The sequence below is a fragment of the Anguilla anguilla genome, chromosome 13, assembly GCF_013347855.1.
Source record: "Anguilla anguilla isolate fAngAng1 chromosome 13, fAngAng1.pri, whole genome shotgun sequence".
Classification (NCBI taxonomy): Eukaryota; Metazoa; Chordata; class Actinopteri; order Anguilliformes; family Anguillidae; genus Anguilla; species Anguilla anguilla.
This window is the reverse complement of record NC_049213.1, coordinates 606,621-629,498: the sequence shown is the minus strand read 5'-3', so window position 1 is coordinate 629,498 and position 22,878 is coordinate 606,621. Positions and strand designations below refer to the sequence as shown.

The 22,878-nt window shown below is 40.2% G+C and overlaps 1 protein-coding gene across 1 annotated transcript; it reads right to left on the bottom strand.

Moving 5' to 3' along the window:
• Positions 1-3,419: 3,419 nt before the first annotated feature.
• Positions 3,420-10,512, bottom strand: LOC118210710 (U6 snRNA-associated Sm-like protein LSm3). Its single transcript, XM_035387104.1, has 4 exons — positions 10,453-10,512; positions 8,566-8,676; positions 5,836-5,931; positions 3,420-3,836 (listed from the first exon to the last, which is right to left on the bottom strand). The coding sequence occupies exons 1-4, from the start codon at positions 10,471-10,473 to the stop codon at positions 3,756-3,758; spliced, it is 309 nt and encodes a 102-aa protein (XP_035242995.1). The 5' UTR covers positions 10,474-10,512; the 3' UTR covers positions 3,420-3,755.
• Between the last annotated feature and the right edge of the window lie 12,366 nt (positions 10,513-22,878).

Genomic DNA, 22,878 nt, shown 5'->3' with positions numbered 1-22,878 from the left:
TCAGGCTTGGGTCTGGATGCATGCTAAGCAGTTTTGTGTTTATGAGTGAACTGATATAGTGGTTGCATTCTGGAACGGGCATCTCACATTTCGCTTATGCTTTCCTGGCCTGTTTGCCTAGGGTTTGCTATAATGTTTGGCAGATGGTGTAAGTTTCTTTGCCAGGTAGCTAGGTGATACGCAAGGGTAGAATGATTCAGGTGTTTCCCTTGTAACCCATTCAGTGAGTCTTGCTGTTAACAGCAGTGTTGATGCCAAGCTGGCACCAACTGTATGCATGCCACTGATCTGATATGCTTTCACTAATACCAATGTGAATAATTTTGACAAAAACATTGTTTTGCTTAAATATAATATCTGAATAAAAACACGTTTTCAACATACAAAAAAAGTTACTCACACATACAAAGCACTCTAAGTAATTAAGACTTGCAAAATCTAGGCAGGAAATTTGGCTATATTGGCATATTAGTTAACACAAATTAAACCTGCTGTATTCCAAAGAAATGCTGCTACCCAATGTTTCCTAAATTATTTAAAGTAACTTGGCCCTGTGTTTTTTCATCTTGGCCTAATTTTGATATCAGTACTTTTAATAGCAGGTCAAGATTTTATGTGCGAGTAACTTGGCATTTTTGTACATTGAAAACGTGTTTTTCAGATATCATTTCTTTTTGCGCTGTGTTTGTTATGAGAAACTGACAACAGTAATGCATATAAATGTAGATTATGAGCGGTAAGTATACACATACATACATGGAAACATACACACACACATACATGGAAACACACACACATACATACATGGAAACACACACATACATGCAAACACGCATACATACATGCAAACACACACACATACATGGAAACACACACACATACATGCAAACACGCATACATACATGCAAACACACACACATACAATGCAAACACACACGCATACATGGAAACACACACACATACATGCAAACACACACACATACATGGAAACATGCATACATACATGCAAACACGCATACATACATGCAAACACACACACATACATGGAAACACACACACATACATGCAAACACGCATACATACATGCAAACACACACACATACAATGCAAACACACACGCATACATGGAAACACACACACATACATGGAAACACACACACATACATGCAAACACGCATACATACATGCAAACACACACACATACAATGCAAACACACACGCATACATGGAAACACACACACATACATGCAAACACACACACATACATGGAAACATGCACACATACATGCAAACACGCATACATACATGCAAACACACACACATACATGGAAACAGACACACACACATGGAAACCCACACACATACATGCAAACATGCATACATGCAAACACGCATACATACATGGAAAAACACACACATGTATGCAAACACACACACACATACATGCAAACACACATACATACATGGAAACACACACACATACATGCAAACACGCATACATACATACAAACACACACACATGGAAACACACACACATGCATGCAAACACGCATACATACATGGAAACACGCACACATATATGCAAACACACACACATACATGCAAACACGCACACATACATGCAAACACGCATACATACATGCAAACACACACACATACATGCAAACACGCATACATTCATAGAAACACGCACACATACATGCAAACACACACACATACATGTAAACACGCATACATACATGCAAACACACACACATACATGCAAACACACACACATTGTAACCAATCCCGGTTCTACACTGCAGTGATTGGGGCCAGACAAATTTTGGTGAAACCAACTTTATCACATAATTTGTGACGAGTAGCTCAGAGGACCTGGGAGCAAAAATGCAAACTAACCCTTTAAGAAATGCTAGTGGATTATGCTTATCCTTATCTGAACTTTTACAGACTGATCAAGGCACTGGCCCCTTTGCTATATCCGTCTATCCATCCATCATCTATACCCGCTTATCCTGAGCAGGGTCGTGGGGGAGTACCTGGAGGAAACCTACACAGACATGGGGAGAACATGCAAACTTCACACAGAAAGCCCCCAACCCGAAATTTGAAGCCACAACCTTCTTGCTGTGAGGCAACAAATGCCGTGGTGGCCAAATTCAAACTATAACAGGCTGGCAGCATTAAAAACCCAACACAAATCTCCTTGATAAGCACTATATGTACTCACTCATTTTCCGGGCATCCGACGAGAATTCATTTACAAAATTATCAGCAGTCTCCTTCAACGTCAGCTCCCGAGCTCGCAAGCTGTGTACCCTTCTCATGTGCTCCGTTTTTCCCTTTGCGCTTCTGAGATCCACTCTTTGTGTTTATAAAGGTTTATTAGCTGGAGCTAGGACTCCTTTTTGCTGTCTTGCTCAGCCAGCTTGCTTTCCTTACAATTTAACAGGCAAAATTAACAGGCACAGCTAGCAGGTGTGGCAAATGGACACGACATTGGACAATAGCATAAACAAACTTATTTCCCAGCAAACTATGCATATCAGAAAATAACAGTAGTACCAATTAAATGACCACAATTTATTTAATTGAATAGTTTAAACAATATGTTTTCTGCAGAATGGGAATATAGTTTAAGTTTGACATGATCACAGACTATTGCACAAAGAAAGCATACTAACCATGACTGAGATAAGTTTGCTGATTGAACATATATAAAACGGACGACAACTACAATAATCCATATTCTGTGATGATCAACACGTCTCAAATACAACGAAAAGCTGGTGCATAAACATACATTTTCTCACTAGACTGCTACTAGTTATGATTACGTTATGAAAGTGTTTGTCATGTTTTTAAATGCAAGTGTTTTTAATGGGGTGTTGTAGACATGACAGACGTAATTATTTGTAGGTAACTATTTGCTACAGTAACTTAGTAAAAAAGCAGTTAAACAGTAGGAACGCCTATATTATTGAGTTTGTTTGTTTTTAATAGCCACATGATCTCGGAGTACTTGACCACCCTCCCTATTCACCTGATCTAGCATCATGCAACTTTTTTCTTTTCCCTAAAACCAAGTCTGCACTCAAGGGAACCCGTTTCGAGTCTGTTCCAGAAGTGAAGAAAACGACGGAGCTTCTGACACAACTAACGGAAGAAGACCTACTGCACTGCTTTGATCAGTGGAAGACCAGAATGCAGCGGTGTGTAGTTGCAGAAGGGGAATACATTGAAGGGGAAAGGAATTGAAATGTAAATTTTCTTAATTAGAACGGAATTACAGCATTAGTCTCATTATTTAATAGCCAAACCTCGTATGTGGCGCCTCGTATGAAGACATGGTGGCATATTCCCTACACTTACATAAAATGTAATGTATGTCTGATGGAATAATTCACAACTTTTTTCTGTCTGGTTCCACTTTTTCTATTTTTTTTATTGTGTTTGGGGGATATTGCAGTTTTCAACACTTTCTATTACAAATAAAATCCAAAACATGACACAACATCTTCAAATAACTAAAAAAGTCTTACAACAAATCCAGAAAGAAGATTTAACATGAAAAAAAAAAAATGTTTTTTCCCCTCAACAAACTCTGTTCAGGTCTTAATCTGTGTTTAGTCAAACAAATCCAATAAAAACAATAATAAAAAAACACTGATCATAGTTTGTCTAATCAAAAATCAAAAAGCCCCTTGATTCAAAAGGCTGAAGCTCAAGCCCAGTTTCCTGAAGGGCATAAGAGCTTAGCCCACTCTCAGGGGCGGGGCCACCAGAACCACACCGTCTCCTCGAACAAACAGCATCGGGATGTTTCTCTTCGTCGACTGAAAGACAGAAAAATAAAAAAGAAACCTTTGGATCACGTAGCCTTGATTGTACGTTGTAGCGGATAAAACCTTCATGTCATGAACAAATACAAAGGCAGAACCATGGCACTTCATTTCACAAGCTAAGTGCACAAGGCAGAAAATGTGACTGCAGCCATTTTCATCGAATGTACCTGTGATTTATAGCCATAAAAAAGACACACACACACACAACATACATACACTCTCACAAATATACCTGTGATTTACAGCCATAACAAAGACACACACACATCAACTGCTGAACACATGTAATCAAAACCTGTCATCCTGGTAATGTTGTTTCAGCCGTCAGAAAGGTTGGAACAGAAGCATGTTTTCCATGTGGGTTAGTGTGAAAGTAAGTTCAAGGTAATGGGCCTCATTCACAAAACATGCACACTGACAGATCTGATTGCTAACTGCACTTATGAACATTTCCACAAAAATTTCAGCATGCACCATATTTTCTCTTATCTGAATTTGTTCCGTGGTACGATCAAAATCTGTTTGGACAATTAACTAAAACAACAAATTAAAACAACAAAGACAAAAGAAAGCAAAACCAAGCGGAAACTTTTCAGTTCCCCGCTCGTAGCTGGCCAGATTTTTACCTGGCCAGCTCCTCCCAATTTTCAGCAGGGGGTTCACTTTTCCCCGTCTTTTTAAAAGAAAAAAAACTGAAATTAGACGCAACTCAAATAAAGAAACACGCTCTTGGCGTTATCTCCCGATCTCGGCCCCAAACTGTGGAGAGCAGCACACCTTTAAGCACCTGGGCTGATTAGCTCACGCAACCCAGGTGCGTGCTCTCTCCACCAGCCGGCGCAGCCGAGACCAACCCGCCTCTCCTGCAGACCGAATGGCACACTAACATTGAAAATTGGAAATTTATTGTGGTGCATAAATTAGCAGAAATGAATTTCTACACATAGCCTAAGTGTAGCATTGCCACAACCTTGCTGAAAACACTACATGCTTTGCCTGTTCAACATCCATCATAAACAACATGGCATTCTACATTTTGTAGTTGGCCATTTCTTCAGTCAATTGTATCTTTGTGAACAATATTAAGAAGGTGAATCGAACTTCTGAAAAGACACTGACTAAAGCCGTGTTCTTGTGCATAAATGGTCCCGTGGGCTGGTATCAAATTTGGACTTTGCCAGTGGGAACTACAGCTGGCAGACCCGCAGGGCAACATGCAGCTGGTCCAGGTTCACCCAGGGAGGAGAGCGTTCCAGTTGACTGGGATGACGGTGTCGCCAGTACCCACTGCCCACATCAAACAGGCGCACACAAGTCCCCCTGCTAAGACGCACATGACGCACCTTCCTCTGAGTCGTGTGTATGAGCTCTACAAAATGACCTCACAGCTTACATCACCACTGACATCACAGCTTACATCACCACTGACATCAAAGCTGACATCACAGCCTACATCACCACTGACATCACAGCTTACATCACCACTGACATCAAAGCTGACATCACAGCTTACATCACCACTGACATCAAAGCTGACATCACAGCTTACATCACCACTGACATCAAAGCTGACATCACAGCTTACATCACCACTGACATCAAAGCTGACATCACAGCTTACATCACCACTGACATCACAGGCTTCAGTGGGGGCACCTGCTTGTCTGCTCTCGCCCAAAATGACAATGGAGCTCTCAGTTAATCTGAGCAGAGATTAATACTGGGATTAAAACTGGGAATTCCTGGGAATTCCAGATAGGTGAAAAAAGAATGAAAATATAATGTTTGACTCTGATTAAAATTTTATTTCATTTAATATGGAAACAACTGGAACAGGGCTTGACTGCTGCACATGCAGTAAGATCCCCTACCTACACAACTATGTATTCCTATGTGGGCAAACTCTTGATTACGCAGCAAGAAAATGAATTTGAATATGCCGTGTTGGTTTGTGTGGTCTATGAGTACGACACAGAATGGCTTTTCATACCTTATAAATCTCTTCGTAAGTCTCTTCGTCGATCTCCACAGTAGTAACTGTTTCCTCCACGTCTCCCAAGATCATATTCAGATGCTGGTCATAAGCCTATAACACACAAGAAAACATTTTATTTTGTAGAATAAATATCTTTCATAAAGATTAAGTAAAGACAACACCTTATTGCTGTTGTATCCTCAACACATTGGACGTTGTCTGCACTGCACTACCCACCATATGGCGCTTTGATTTGCTCTCTTATACAGGCCACAGTAATCTGCTCCGTGGCTGCTTTTGCAACATCGTATTTAAAAGCAAGTTTTGGCGATAGTTTTGGTAGCACAATCAGTTTAAACTGAAGTATGGCAAATTTAGAAAACTACCCCCCACCCCCTTAACCTTGTAGTTTAAATGTGTAAATAAAACTTTTTTCTTCTTTTTGTTTGCACCATGTAACTGTTTAGCAATTTTCCCAGTTATGGAAATCTCTAGCTCTGTTAGCACTATTTTTTTAGGCTACTTCATTTGTATTTGGGCTGAAGATTTATGCTTTCACAGCTGTAAATTTTTTATTTTCTCAACGTCTGGGGTGAATCTTTAATGTTTGCTTTTCCATTTCTGATACCGTTCAGACACAAAAAAAAACTGTTGAATTATTTTTTTATTAAAATGTGTAAAGGATCACAGTTGAAGTGCAGTATAGCAATGACCACAAATATTTAGAATTTTAAAATGGCATCTCCCTCCAACCCCCCACAACGGTATTTTTAAATGAGCTCGTAATACGTAATACTGAAGCAAAAACATAGGATATAAAAAATTGAATACCAATTTGGATACCAACATGCAGAAAATGCTGGTTGTCAACTGACGTCCAACATCAAAGAAAGGAATACCTTCCTAATTGTTTGAGACATCCTGAGGTGGTCAAATCTCTCAAATTCAAGCATTAATTCAAGCATGCCTTTTACTACTGTTGCAGATGAGTCCACAGATTCACAGAGCTATTATGCATTAAGTATGGATGTCATAAAATACATATATATCTAATATTTAGAGCCCGACCGATGCCAGATTTTTGGGTCAGATGCTGATCCCGATTTTGGAGAGTCCTAGCCCACCGATTACCGATGTTTTGACCGATATTTTGTCAAAAAGTGCAACATTTTCAAATCAATTTGAAAAACTTATATTTTATTAAAGTTTCTATATTTAAGAACATTTAACATATAGCCTAAGCAAACAAATAAAAATAAAAATAAACACACAAAGAAAATTTTAGATAAAAAAAATGTAAAAGATGATATTAAATTAAATATATATTAACACCATGTTTAAGTGTGTGAAATCTAAATAACTCCACACCTTGCTTTTACTCCTTTCTTTTCCAGCCATCTATAAAAAATTAATTAAAAAAAAATCAATTTTCCAGTTTCAAACATGTATTTTTATAAATATTATTATTGTTGTTGTTGTTATTTGTTATTATTATTTCTTAGTATCTATTCTCAGTAAATGAATTATATTTTCTTATTTTATTCCTACTACATGATCTCAAAGAGTAAGACTTTATCTAGCGAGCTTCCCTGTCCATAAGAATTCGGTGGTGAAAATAACTACAATGCGCTCTCACGCGTGACTAGATGACACACTCGCTCGCAATAACGCATTAGCTATTGACACAGCCTCATTATTTCTTATTATATATTCTCAGTAAGTTAAATGAATTATATTTTCTTATTTTATTTCTACTACACGATCTCAAAGAGGAAGACATTATCTAGCGGAGCTAATGAGTGAATCAAGTGTAACGTTAGATTAAATAAAATTGACTGGATGAAATACGTGAAAAAAACTACAATGCGCTTTTGTGCAGGTTACCCACGCTAACTTTTGGTTGATTCACTTCTCCAACAGTAATCCTTCTCTCATGTTATCACGACAAAGCTAGATAACATGGCTTAAAATGATCCACGTTAGAAGTGTTTTATCGGCGTTTTTACCGTCTGGTTAACTTGCAGTTCACACTTGTATTACAGCTCCCTCTACTGGATAATTCTTGTAAATAGCAATTACAACGTTCGAACAGACAAGTACAGATAAATAATCAATGTTTTTTTTGTTTATTATACTTATTTAAAAATCGGGACACATCGGCTGCATAACTGCCGATCCCGATGTCGTCAAAAAAGTAAAATAATGGCCGATATATCGGTCAAACCGATATATCGGTCAGGCTCTACTAATATTGATGGGCATGTTGTTATATTGAGAAATTTGAGGCATCAATGTTTTAAAATGACCTAAATTTTTTGTGCTGTTTTTCTGTTTATTTGCTTCTGTAATGCAATACAATGGGCGACCACACAGTGGCGATTACCGCCCCCTGCACACGGGCAGAGGGCCCAAGGAAAGTTGTATTTTAAGTCAATTTAAGTGTTTCCTTGAGCTCAAATGATATTCGAGATAATGTGTCCGAATGCAACAGAGATGCAATGCTCGTTCTCTTATAAGCACGTCATTTTCACCCAAAAACAGAGCACTTGTACCGCACAGAGACTGAAGGCATTAACTTAATTTTCAGCTATTACAGCTGAAAGAACAGATACCATGAAAAGGGCACCTTCATTTTGTGCGTGGCTTTTTCGCCCTCGTTCGTTTTCTTTGTTTACGCCCTTTTCAAACAAGCGACGTTAGGAGCGCCTAAGCCAGTGCCCAAAACAACGATGTCCACTGTCTTACGTGTAGTCGTCCTCTAAGTTCTCTGTCATTTCTCATCTTCACATAAATTCGCTCGTCCAGACTCAGCCGGATGAGATCCAGGGGCTCCTCCACAGTGTTGGTTGTCTGTTGCTGTTAAGAGTAATAAATAATCACAGAAGTAACAGCAAGTCAGTCATCTTCGTGCATTAAAATAACTTCTCACAAACACAAGTCAGATTTCACAATAAACTTAACACCTCGCACACATTATAATTCACTGTTTTAAACAGGAACTATATTTCTATGCTTTTTTGTAAAGAAAATTTCACCAGCTTGACACAACACTTAATAGCATATCATCACATCACAGTAATATTCTTAGGCTAATGTTGACAATTCAGCAAGGGCAAAAAACACTTTAAGAGGACAGGCTGCAAAAGAATCGTTAGAGTGTTTTGTCTGGAGACGGAAATAACTGGTGAACTCCTTCAAGACTTACCTGATCACAAATCAAGGAACAAACTGAAAGTGCAGAAGGAACTCATCTGTGCTATATGGTAAGAATGGAACGAACGGCTAGTCATTTGTCAGGCAGAGTTCTTAATGAGAATTTCAAAATGTTGCAATGCCTGTGGATAAACTACAAGGCCAAGGGCAGAACACTGGAGGGAACTAGAAGGAACATACCCTCCAAGAACATGTCTGATATGTACCCAGGTGCAAGTTCATTGAGTGATTTGAACACCAATGAAAGAATCTTAAAATCTATTCTAAAACCAACAGGCAACCAGTGGAGGGCCTTTAGAATAGGTGTGAAGTGTGCTCCCCTGGTCTAGGTCAGTACACGTGATGCTGCATTTTGAATGACCTGCATTGTATTTAGTTTTCTTAGGTAGACCAGAAAGGACAGCACTGCAGTAATCAAGCCTGCTAGCGATGAAAGCATGTAGGCTATTTGTCTCTCAGTGTCTGCCTGGGAGAGGAGGTAATGTGCATTTGTAATGCTTAGAAGATGATAAAAGGCAACTTTAGTGATATTTCTGATGTGGGCTTCAAAATTCAAATCAGGATCCAGAAGCACACCAAGATTTTTAGCCTGGGGGTTGATGCTTTGTGTCAGGGATTTTAAGGGCACAGCATCTCTCTCTGGGCCTTTGCTCCAATAACTGGAACCTCAGCCTGAGTTTTATCTTTATTCAATTGCAAGAAATTATTTGGCTTTAGTTACAGAAGCATTACTGAAAATGAGCTACATATTTTTGATATATACGTGTCAAAGTGCATATAGAAAAGAAACCCATCAAACCACGCGCAGATGTTTTAAGTGTAAAGTCATATCAAAGCAATCATCTCATATTTGGCCTCAACATAACACGCACCTAGCTGTCTGATAGCAAGCTATCGTAAGCGAGGTTACATATAAATTAGTTCTTGAGGAGTTTCGCAAGTGCTTGTCACCGGTGTGTCATAGCATAGCAAGCTAGTTATAGCAAACCAACTATTCTAATCAAACGAATGACCACATTGGCAAATCCTTTAATCTAACTCGCTAGTTGATCGTGATAATGTATGTAAATGTATAATTTAAGACAAGATAACCAACTAAAACGCTGATTACTCAGCTGACTACCTAAGTTAGTTCATTGTTAACTAGCTGTGTACAAATAAATTAGCAATACAGTTAAGACCAATCAGCCAGCCGGCACGTTTCAAACTTTCATTTATTCTTTTCAATATGGACGGCTGCATCGATTCCTGCAAATAGCAATAGCTAGTGAAGTGGCCATCATTAGCAAAGTTCTCTGAACCACGTCGATTTAGTTAACTAACATTAGTTCGATAACTGCTGAATAACCATATACACAACGCACCAGCCAGTTTTACCAGTAAAAATGTGAACAATGTTCAAGGTAAATGAACACAAACCTGATCAACTTCATCCGCCATTTTTTTCAAGTTTCCCAGAAGTCTGCTTCTTCTTCTTCTCTAAATTTAATGACGGATCGAAAACATACGTGTACAGGTGCATACCGCCATCTACTGTATCGGAGTGTGTAACATCAGGGCTTTACATACTTAAGATTACATTTTTACTATATTAAATTAGATGACTATATTTTACGATCTAACCCTGTATCTTTAAGGAAAATAAAGAGAGCCTTGCAGCACTCCCACATTTTCTCTCCCATCCCTAAAATCCCTTACAAATTCCATCCCCATCCTAGCTCACATATCTTATATCACGTAAAGTGTTCCTCTCTGAATTATATTTACTATACCTAATTATGACATGCTCAACATTTTCGGACATTACAAATATCACATTTATCTGAAATACACTTTGCCATTAAATGAAGAGTTGAATTTAATCCAGTATGTCCAAATCTTAACCTTGAAAAAACCACTTCCTCTCTTCTGCACCTCCATTTGAAAGCCTTCACCTTAATTGTCTCCCTTTGATATCTATGCCCCAATTTTTCTGCCATGAATCCCTCACTGCCTTACTTATTAACGATTTGGCCTCATCTTTTCCAAAGGGAACTTTCATTATTTCATCGTCATTTAATTTCAACACTCACTTTGCAATCTCATCTGCTTTCTCATTACCCTCCACACCAACATGAGCAGGGTCCCAACAAAATTGTACATTAATTCCAACTCTTTGTATTCTCAGCATTATTGTAAATATTTCCATCAATAAATCATCTCTTATTGTTTCTTTTGAATTCAAACTATTAAGAGAGCAGTAGCGTCTGAACAAATGACAACTCTCTCAGGCTTTACCTCTTCTACCCATTGTAATCCTAAAATTATAGCAACTATTTCTGCTGTAACTACAGATAATCTATCATCAATTATTTTGCGTATGACTACATCAAACTCAAGTATGTACACTCCTGTTCCTACATGTCCACTCCCTGGATATTTAGATCCATCAGTAAATATTGACATATAGTTATAATAATTCATCTTCACATAATCTTGAACCAAATATCCAGTGTTATCCACATCCCTTTCAATCCATTCTCTCTTCTGCTCCACGAGTTGCAAGTCCACATTGGGCACTGGTAATATCCATGGAGGAATATTACCCCACACAATATTTGGCCCATATTCTAACCTATTTAAACCGTATTCTTTTGCTGTTATATTAATATTCCAACCAAATCCTTTACCTTTAAATTGTGAATATTCTCAACAATCACACAGCACATTTGTTGTAGGTTGTTCCTCTCCAGATCCCTTTAACTTAACCCAATATGCCAATGACAACTTTGAACGTCTTAAATATAATGGTAATTCATCAGCTTCCACCAGTAGTGCATTAGTAGGAGTTGTTTTAATTGCACCAATACTGAGTCTTAGAGCTCTGAACTGTATTCTGTCTAATTTTTCAAAAACAGCCTTGGCTGCTGCTCCATACACCATACACCCATAATTAATACATGATTGTATTAAGGCACTATAGATATCCAGTAATGATTGTTTATCTGCTCCCCATTCATAACCAGAAACTGATCTCATGAGATTCAGTACTTTTTACATATTGTTTCAATATGTTTAACATGAGTTCTCCATATACATTTCTCATCAAAACATAACCCTAGATATTTGAACTCTGTTACCCTTTCCATACATTGATCATACAATTTAAGCTGCATATTATCTATCCTTCTCTTTCTGGTGAAGAACATGTAGCATGACTTTGAAACTGACATCTTAAATCCCCATTCCCAGAAGTCTTCGTCTTCCTCTTCTTTTTTGTTTTATGCGGTTTCAATTCATCGAAATGGGGCATTACCGCCACCAACTGGAATGGAGTGTGGGCTGGGATTATTAAATTTTTAAAAAATGTTAAAATTCATTTTTTTAAATTTCTTTTTAAACTCAAATTCTATGAATCAGTTTAGTTATTCCAAGATGCTAGAACAAAAAAGATTAACATTGATCTTAATCATTAATCTTTCCTCTCCAAGGCTGGAGATTAAATCTTTTCTCTGAGCAGAAATATCTACTGCAGTGGATCATAACATGATATATTGTTTCTTCCTGATCACAATAATCACATTTTCCCGTTTTATGTTTTTTTCATTATAAATAATGTACGGTTAAGTCCTGTATGTCCAAATCTCGATATTATTGTTTCTACTCTTTTGTTCCTCTCAGTGCATCCCTCAACAACCTGTCTGACCTTGCTGAGGTCCTGTCCACCGTCTCTGCAACAGCAGGTTCAGAGTGAACTAACTCCTTCCTTCACAGGGCAAATGTGTTGACCATGCTCTGCCTGACAAAGACCAAGTTTGGCTGTTTTCTCTTCATTTAATCAACAAGCTCCTCTTCTTGGTGATTCCACATCTTCATCCTCAGGGAAATTGGTTTAAAAAAATTTCCTCAAATCTTCTGGGTTTCTTCATACCATTAAGGACTCGTTCGCTTCTTCATGCATGTTCTTCTTATTTTTCGCTGCTAATTAGAACATCATTGCATCTAATTTTCCACTGTTTGGTACTGTAGTAAGCCATTTTAAATTTAAGGCTGTTCTCCCAGCTGACTTGGCCAGTTGAGGAGCCTCACTGAGTTAAGCAAGGATGAGTCTCGATTAGAGCTGTGACCACTTTGCCAACATCTTCTTCACTGGGGTATATTTTAAAAGCATATATTGCTTCAGCCAGATCATCGAGGATACTATATTTAAAATCTCTTGACACTCCAAGAGGCCTTTTGTCTTTCAAATAGGCAAGACTGCCTTGACACAATTTTTATCCCTCATTGCCAAAGAACTTTCAAGGATTTCAAACTTCTCAGGCCAGGACTTTTAACCTTCAAAGGGAGATGATGGTTCAGATGTGCCTGAGAACAATTCAGTGTCTGCTTGACTGGTGCTTGGCGATGTCACTAGGGGGATAATCTTCAATGTTGCTTTATCAGGCAAGTCACTGATGTTGAAATTCATGGCTGGAGATATTAACGAGTGCCACTTCTCTTGTAGAACAAAATGTGAAACTCTCGTAGGCATACGTTAACCAGACCTTATTCTAAACGAAATCCCTATAGGAAAAAGGCATTGGAAATCTGCTGAGGGAACCCCTGGCAGGAGAAACCTCTGAGTTAGCCGACAAAAAGACGTCATCACTGTAACACTATTGTCCCCCGTGTTAAGAATTGTTTTGGAATTGGTTGTGGATGATCAATTCTATCTGTGGATTCATATTGAAATTCATTGATTGTCATGTTTAAGGAGTCAAGGGAGATGCAGTGTTTTGATATAAAATCTTTAAGACACAAGGCCATTTCAACAGGGATGACCCCCCTCTTGAAGGTCATGTAACATGTCAGGAGAAAAACCTACAAAGTGGAAATGCTCCAAGTATTCACTCAATGCGCAGCTGCTCTGCCCACCGTACTGACTCACCAGGGCCGGCCCATGGCATAAAGGGTCTATGCGGTTGTTTAGGGCCACGACCGCTAGGGGGGGCCACACGACCACGAGGGGGGCCACATGATCCAATGTTTATCTAAGGTAAATAACTTTATTTTCGCAATTATGTTATTCATCCCCTATCGCGGAACTAGCGGTGTAAATTTTAAACGGAATGGCAACCGAACATTTCATAACAATGTAATGTAAGAAGGATTTTACCAAGCGAATCCCACCCTCCTGCTCGACAGAACCCAACAGCACCCCCTCCGGCTAACCAGGTCCTGGAGAGCCGCAGGGTCTGCTGGTTTTTGTTTTCACTCGGCACTTAATTGGTCAATTGAAGCAGTTGATTACACAGTTAACTCACCTCACCTGGTTTCGTTTGTCTAAGCGGTTGTTGTATTTAAGGTGAAAACAAAAACCAGCAGACCCTGCGGCTCCCCAGGACCAGGGTTGGCCACCCCTGGCTTAGGGCCACCAAAATCCTTGTCATAGCCCTCTTATTTCTCATGTTTTCTGTTAGCCTCGTGTATCTAGTCTTTGTTCGTGAGATCTTTGTTCTCTGTTCTTTCCCTGCAGTGCAGGCGGGTCCTCGCCGTCAGCTCCACCACCCCGTTAGCAGCTGATTTCCCTCACCTGCTCTCTGCATTCCGCACGCCGTTTCCAGAGCATTCGCTGATTGTTTGCAGCATATATTCTCGGTTTTCCAGCACCTCCTTGCCAGATCGTTTTTCAGTTCTTCTGATGCGTTACATCGGCTCCAGTCTTAGTGATTATTTTAAAAAACGTTTTCCCGTTCGTGTTTGTTTTTTCTTCTCTCGTTCGGTTCGCCTACCTGCTTCCCTGATCCCGTGTTTTCCTGTACCTTGTTAATTGTATCTGTCTTGTCGGTCTAGTGTGTCCAGTCTCCGTGGTCGTTCTGTCTTGTCTTTCGTCCTGTCTTGTTTTCCTGTTTGCAGTTTGCCGGCTCCAGCTCACCTTCCGCTGGCCTTCCTGTCCAGTTCAGTCCTGCCCAGCCCTGTGCCTGCTCCCTGCCGCTGCCCAGCCCTGTGCCTGCTCCCTGCCGCTGCCCAGCCCTGCGCCTGCTCCCTGCCGCTGCCCAGCCCTGCGCCTGCTCCCTGCCGCTGCCCAGCCCTGCGCCTGCTCCCTGCCACTGTCCAGCCTGTGTCATCTCCTGTTCATTCAAACCACACCTGCCTTGTCCCTCTGGTTCCCAGCCTGGTTCACTGTACCTGGAAATAAATCACTGGTTTTTCCCTGCATTATCTGTGTCTGCATCTTGCGTTTGGGTCCACCTGTACTGCTCACTGTAACAATCCTAGGGCCAGCCCTGTGACTCACCAAACTACTGTCCTGCAGAACCTCTTGAACATGCCTGTCATGGTCTTGGTCCTAAGCCAGCTCTCACTTTTTACGCAGAAACTTTCTTGGATGCCTGCCAAAGAATGTGCACCCAGATTATCAGCAGAAACATTCAGAACAGAGCAGCAATATTTTCTAATTTGTTCAACGTAGACCCCGTGCTGTTCACGTGACATCAGATCTTGAACAAGTGATTACCATAGGACAGCCATGGGCTTCCACATCAACTTGGCGTAGAAGGGTCTACTGAATAGCATGCAGAGTGGATTGATGTTTCGCCAGCAAGTTAGCATGGTGAAATTTTCAAACAGTCTGGTTGCACGATATACTGTTTGAAAGTGTTAAAACTCACAGTTCTATCTCTATAAACTATTTTACAGTGCCCATGTATTAGCGACAACAGTTCCTTATTTTCTGGAGTGGCAAAACAAGCTTGGGGGTCCTCACCTTCTATGCGTTTTGGAAATCCACAGAAAACTTGAATCACTCTAAAGTAGATGTTTTTGTCACTGCAAGGACACATTAAATTTTACTCCAAAAACCTCAGAGAAGCATGGATAGAATGTCCATTGTTTACTTTTTTTTATTGTTGTCTGTTTTGCTGTTACAAATTCACCAAAAATATTGTGTACTTATGAACGTTATAATCTCTGGCTGGGATAGATCGGCTTTATATTTTTAGTACTTATAATGTTTATTTTCCAAATTACTGTTCTGAATGACAATATTTTTGTTTGGAGTTAAATTTGGACAATAGTTCATGAAATATTATGAGTTAGATTTTATATAGACATACTATACTATACAAACTGAACATTTTTAAAGTGGTCTCTTAATTTTTTCATAGCTGTATATACGATAGCTTGCTGCCTTGCAATAACAAACAATATGCTTTAATACAGGCCTTCTGCTTTCCCTTGGGAAACATTGGCTAATGTTAGCCAGCTAGCATCCATGATGTAAGTAGCACAGATAAAGTTATTAGCTGTCTAGCTATAAGCAGTGTTGGGGAGTGGTGAACTACATGTAATTAAACTACTAGTCTAACTACATTTTGCAGTAGCTTGCTGGTAGTTCATATTTGCATAGTGATTCAAGTAGTTACTTTTTTGCCATTTTTTCTGTAGTTCACTACTGAAACTACAAATAATTTTGGGCCATAAAAGGAATGATTTTTTAAAATTTATTTTACCATTGCTTCTCTACTGTAAATGAACCCCCTTTGACCAGCCACACCCCCTTTTTCTTTCATCCTGACTGCTGTGAAGACATGCTCAGGCAATGCATTCATCAGGCAGCCACCACCACACACTTGACCTTTGTGTAGTGCATGTGCAAAAGGGCGGGCGTTGCTCAGTGCTCACACAGTGACAGCGTCATCTTGGATAAACCTCCCAAATCTCAGCCTGAAGAAGAATCACCATGGCCATACTTAAGCAAATACATGACACTGACTACCTCCACTGACAAAACCTACGTTTTTACTTGTGAGCTATGCAAGCCGAGGGTAAATACACTCTCTACTGCAAAGACGTCAAACAAATCTATGAACACATATAAAGGTGAGTGTATTAACATTGACTTTGCTAGCCAATTTAGCAAAGTTTAGATAAGTTTAAGCCTCATTGTAATGTTACATACAGACAAGTGATTTAATTCAGTGAACGTTAACGTTAGTCTAATTAAATAAAGTCTGTAGCATTAATTTGTCTGACAGCAATTATGTTCTAGTATCAAAAACAAACATGTCGCTAACCAGCTAATGTCAGGTTTGCTGACATAAAGCAAACATTAGCTGGCGTTAGCTGACTTAGTCATACTATTCTCATGATGTGTTTTGCCGCCCATACAATATGGCGCAATGCATGGGACCGGTCTTTCATGATAATCACCTACTATTAAATTACAATCACCTGTGTTTGCCAACCAAGGTGTCTGCAATCAATCCAATACTATGAATAGCTTAGCCAGAATCATTCAAATGAAGGTCTGGCTAGGCTGAGTTTGGCTTGCTGTTCTTTTGCCACCTAAGGTTAATATTGTAACAGCATACAATTTTATTTAAAGTTGATCTGGAGATATTGAGGGTAATTCTATGGACCATTATAAATGTCATGTTATTCTGTATTTGTCAGGGTTCTGTGTTTTTCCCTTTGTCTTTCCTTGTTGGGCCGCCAGATGGCAGCACTTCTGTTTTGTGTCCTGTTTAATTGTTTTATTGTTTTCTATTATCCCATTATGGTTTGCTGGTTGTCTCGTTTTCCCTTCCCTCTCTGTGGCCTGATTATTCATTGTGCCCTCCTGTGTCTCGTCTGTGTCATGTCTATTTAAGTTTCCCCTCTCCCTGACTCAGGTGCTGGATCCTTGCCTGCCTGCTTGTTGCCTGCTTGTTGTAGTCTGCTAGTTTGTTTGACCGTGCCTCCGATCGCGTTTCTGCCCTGAGTGTTCTTGCCCCTGTTCTGTTTTCAGCGTGCTTTGGATTTTTGTTTTTTTCCTTGTTGCCTGCGTGTTTTGAAGTTTTCCTTTGAGTTTGTGATAGTTGCGCGAGGCTTTTTGTTTCCCTTTTTCTGGTTTTGTGAGTAAAGTCTTTGTTCTTCCTATTTTTGGAGTTTGGTGTTTTTCCCCGCACTCTGCGCTTGGGTCCATTCCCTCGCCCTCCCTGACAGTATTAGAAGTTACCTGGCTAACTGAGTAATCCTGCTTGGTGCAATACCCCCACCTGGACTCTAGTTTCTGGAAGGCAGGTGTCTGACTGATGGACATTGTATACAAAACCAAAGCTGACATTCCTTGCAGTTTCCCATGAATAGTGGGGTATTTTATTTTTTTGGTTTGTGTATGACCTGTGAACAAGTGGGCACTTTTTGCAATAAACTCAATTGAGTGGAATTTTTTGCTGGCGTATGACTTTTGTGTTATATTTTGTTATAATTTCGTATCACATGTACATTGTCCCTAGGTCAGCACGATCATCCTCTCCCAGTCCATGGATGTCTGTGCTTTCGAGTAAACTTAATTTAAAACATCTTGTACAGTATACTGTACAAACAATATTTTTACATCTATAATGGCAAAATTACATTTCAGAAGTTGAGCGATTTCAGGTTTGTTTGCTGCATATTATTATAAACTGTCATCTTACTGACTACTAACCTGGAATGGGCTTCTTGAATTAATCCCCTCTGCCTGCACCAGTGGATTTTTTGTGGCCCATTGTTTTTACTTTAACAGGTATTTGAATTCAGAGGATGCAACATATTACATTACATTAGAGGCATTTAGCAGACGCTCTTATCCAGAGCGACTTACACAACTTTTTTACATAGCATCCATTTATACAGCTGGATATATAATGAAGCAATGCAGGTGAAGTACCTTGCTCAAGGGTACAACGGCAGTGTCCTTACCCGGGAATCGAACCTGCGACCTTCGGTTACAAGCCCAGTTCCTTACCCACAGTGCTACACTCCGTCCTATATTCTTAGGCGTCCTATATTCTTAGGCGTTCTTCTTTTCTTGGGTTTTTGGAGCAGGTACTCTGTGGGGCATCAGAATATTTTGTTTTTCTGGACCCCGTTTCATGCGTCCCTTTTCTCCTCTGTTCTGAGAGCTAAATCTGGTCCTCACTCATTCTGAGAGGCCTTTCTGTTCTCTAGAAGACCATGCTGAGGAATTTGCACCATGTACAGTTCTTTTAAAGAGTTATGTAACCTCTGATTGAGTGCCACTGCCTGTAGAAAATGCTTCTCGTTAAAGATGTTATTTTTAAAAATCCCAAACTAGTTCTCAGCATAACAGTTGGTTTTCACTGGTTTGCACTGGAGTTACACAGGTCATGTGCATAACCGGTCAAATCTCCAAGCATGATCCATGACCACAGTGGGAACACTGCAATGTAGTCTTGAGACAGGGAAGCTAGAATGCCAAGGCAATGTTTCTCACGCAGTGTTTCTACATATTCATTTTGTGCATTTTGCCAAACATCTGAAAAATGGCACAAAAATGGAGATGCCAAAACAGACAATTAAAGCTGAAATCTCTACTGTGCGTCAATTTCAGATTGTGATACTTCAATACAGATGCACAGCGTGGATTGACATTTCGGAAAGCTTTGTATAGTGTCCTTCCCACCTTTTTTTGAAGATTGTTGGATCCAAAATTACGTCCACCCTTACTGCAATCCTTCATTTTCAGTTTGACTGTGAAGCACTGAGGCCCTGGATTTGTGTCTGTAGACATTTAAATTTGTCTTGTCATGTTTTTCTGTGTCTTTCGGACACCTCCTCCATAGTCACAAGCATCTCATCACCATAATCAGCAGCACCATCATTATTATTATCATCACCCAATTTGGAGCATTTATTGGCATCTTGTGTTAGCTGGACCACATCAAGGCACACCAAAGACATTTCACTTCCAGTCTCCCTCTGCAATGCAAACATTGTGCTCTGCTTGTTCTTGATCTAAATTGTTTTCCATGCCAAAATGTGTTTGTGGCATTCAGTCCAGCGGTGAACCGGATTGGTCTCGGCTGTGCTGGCTGGTGGAGAGAGCACAGGCAGAAATTAACTCCCAGGGCTGAACAAACTTTGGTCCAAACTGGTCAACTGAACCCCAGGACAACAACAAAGGAACTGGTGAAGGAGTTGGAGGCATCAGGAATTAAAGTATCTACATACACCATTAAGAGAATCCTACATCGACATGGCCTGAAAGGAAGATGCAAGGAAGAAGCCCCTACTCCAAGACTGGCATAAAAAAGCCAGAATGAAGTTTGCAGGTGATCACCAGGACGAAGATCTAGCCTTTTGGAGGAGTGTGCTTTGGTCAAATGAAACAAAATTTGAAGTGTTTGGTCATAATGATCAGCACTATGTATGGAAGAAAAAGGGTGAGGCTTTTAATCCGAAGAACACCATCCCAACTGTGAAGCATGGGGGTGGCATTATCATGATGTGGGGGTGTTTTGCTGGAAAAGGGACTGTGACAAACACGCCTGCCACAGGCCACCGAAGTGGCTTTCTTTGGGGCCCTCCAGCACAGAGACACAGGGAGATGATGTTCCAACAGTCCAGATTTTATTAACGAGGGTTTGGCAAGATGGCAACGCCAAATGAGCAGATGTAAAAACCCTGTCATGACAGAGAGCTCCCCTGTGTGGGTGGGGATGGCAGATTTAACCTGTGCGCAGTGATTACCTCACTACGCACAGGTGCAGCCACTCCTGTTCCTGGGTCCAATTAGCCTGGCCAATTATCTAATTCTTAACCAATTATCCAATTGGCCAGGTCTAATTAGCTTGACCCAGGGCAGGTGTGGCTGCTTAAACCAGCCATCCCCACACCACAGGGACTTGTGCACTTTAGAAAATAGATGGCATCATGAGGAATGAGGATTATCTAGAAATACTAAAGCAACACCTCAAGACATCAGCTAGAAAGTTAAAACTTGGTCGCAACTCAGTCTTCCAGCAGGACAATGATCCTAAGCATACCTTGCTTATGATCATAAGTTGTAACAAAATGGCTTAAAGACAACAAAGTGAAAGTATTGGAGTGGTCATCACAAAGGCCTGACATGAATCCCTGAGTCCAAGCAAGGAGGCCCACAAACCTGACTGAGTTACTGTCATGGTTCTGTGTTTTCTGTCTGTGTTTCCCTTGTTGGGCCGCCAGATGGCGGCACTTCTGTTTTGTGTCCTGCTCCCCCCTGTTAATTGTATTATTGTTGTCTCGTTATTCTATCATTGTTCCCACCTGTGTCTTGTTATCCCCTCCTTTTCTGGTTTGATTGTTTTTTGAGTTCACCTGTGTCTTGTTACCCCCTGTCTATTTAAGTTATTTGTCCCCTTGACTCAGGTGCTGGTTCCTTGTGTTTGTTTCCTTCTAGTGTTTATTTCGGACTTACATGTATCTGCCTGCCTGTGTTTTGACCTGCTTGTGTGTGTGACTGTGTTTCCGCCTGTGTGTTTCTGCCTGTTAGTTCCTGTCTGGTTTCTGTCCTACCTGTCTTCTGCTCTGTGTGTGTTTTGAATTTTGAGTTTTCTGTTTTGTGTTTTTTGGAAGTGCCCTGCGTGGCCTTTTGGTTTCCTGTTTTTTTTTTGTCCCCTGTCGTGCAAGTAAAGTCTTTGTTAATTTTCCCTTTTTGAGTTCCTGTTTTTTCCCACTCTGCGCCTGGGTCCTAGCCCCCGTACCGTGACAGTTACACCAGTTCTGCCAGGAGGAATGGGCAAAAATTCCGGCAAAGTATTGTGAGAAGCATGTGGAAGGCAATTACATGCGTTTTATTCAAGTTAAGCAATTAAAAGGCAATGCCACCAAATACTAACAAACTGTATGTAAATTCTTGACCCACTGAAAATCTGATATAGTACATAAAAGCTGAAATAAATATGTCTCTTAGCTGTTATTTTGAAATGACCTCTTATGGAAATAAAGTAGATACCCTCATTGACTTAACACAGGAAATGTATGGTAAAATGAAATGTGTGGAGTTGTGAGAAATTGAGTCTGAATGTCTTTAGCCTAAGTGTATGTAAACTTTTGGCTTCAGTTGTATTAAGAAGTTTGCAGTAGGCAACTTTCTCAACAATATCAATGTTTTGAAAATATCTTGAAAATCACAACACCCATTGGCCCTGCACGCAGAGAAGCATACTCTTCCCCGTTTCTCCACACATGTGAACGTGAACACGCATCAACATTTCTAGCTGCAACTCCCAGAGATTGATGAGTGAAACTTTGTCCCCCACAAAGTTATCATTAGCAGTACCAGGAGGAAGGAGAGATACTTTACCTCAGGGCAAGTTTATGGGTGAGAGATATTCAGATGCAGCCACTCCTTCATTTCAAACCTCTGAGGTCTACCTCGTTGCCGGCGATGGAAAAGAGGGATATGGTATTTAATGTTTAATAACTTTGCTCTTGTTTCATGGAGAAACTTCTTTTAAATTGCGCTGTAAAGCTAAGCTCTCTGGCTACAAGAACAGTCCCCTGCTTTGTTGCTAAACCAGTCAGAGATTTCTCAATTGACAAGCCAATTGGAGGGAAGGGTTTCTTTGTTTGATGTGCTATGTAAAAAGTTGTGTAAGTCGCTCTGGATAAGAGCGTCTGCTAAATGCCTGTAATGTAATGTGAACTATCTTGGTACTAATTGCTTACAACACAAAGGAGCCAGCTACGTTAATCTCACACTTTTGGTTTTTTCTGGCGGAAGATCTGCTGAGTGCTGTGGGACCAAGAAATGCAAGGAATGTCACACAGACACCCAGCCACATTTTCTCAGTCTTCTTCTTATCCAGGAAATGCAACATGCCAACACAAACAAGCAAACTATATATATTACAAAATATATTGCTGCTGTGTGTTGCTGGTTGCTCGTGATCTCTGCCTCGCCCCTTGCACCAACACCTACCCCAAAAGTATGTGGGAACCTGACATCCAACATCTCCAAATTTATGGGCATTAATATGGAGTTGGTCCACTCTTTGCTGCTAGAACAACCTCCACTCTTCTAGGAAGGCTTTACACTAGATGTTGGAGCATTACTGCAGGGATTTGCTTTCAGTC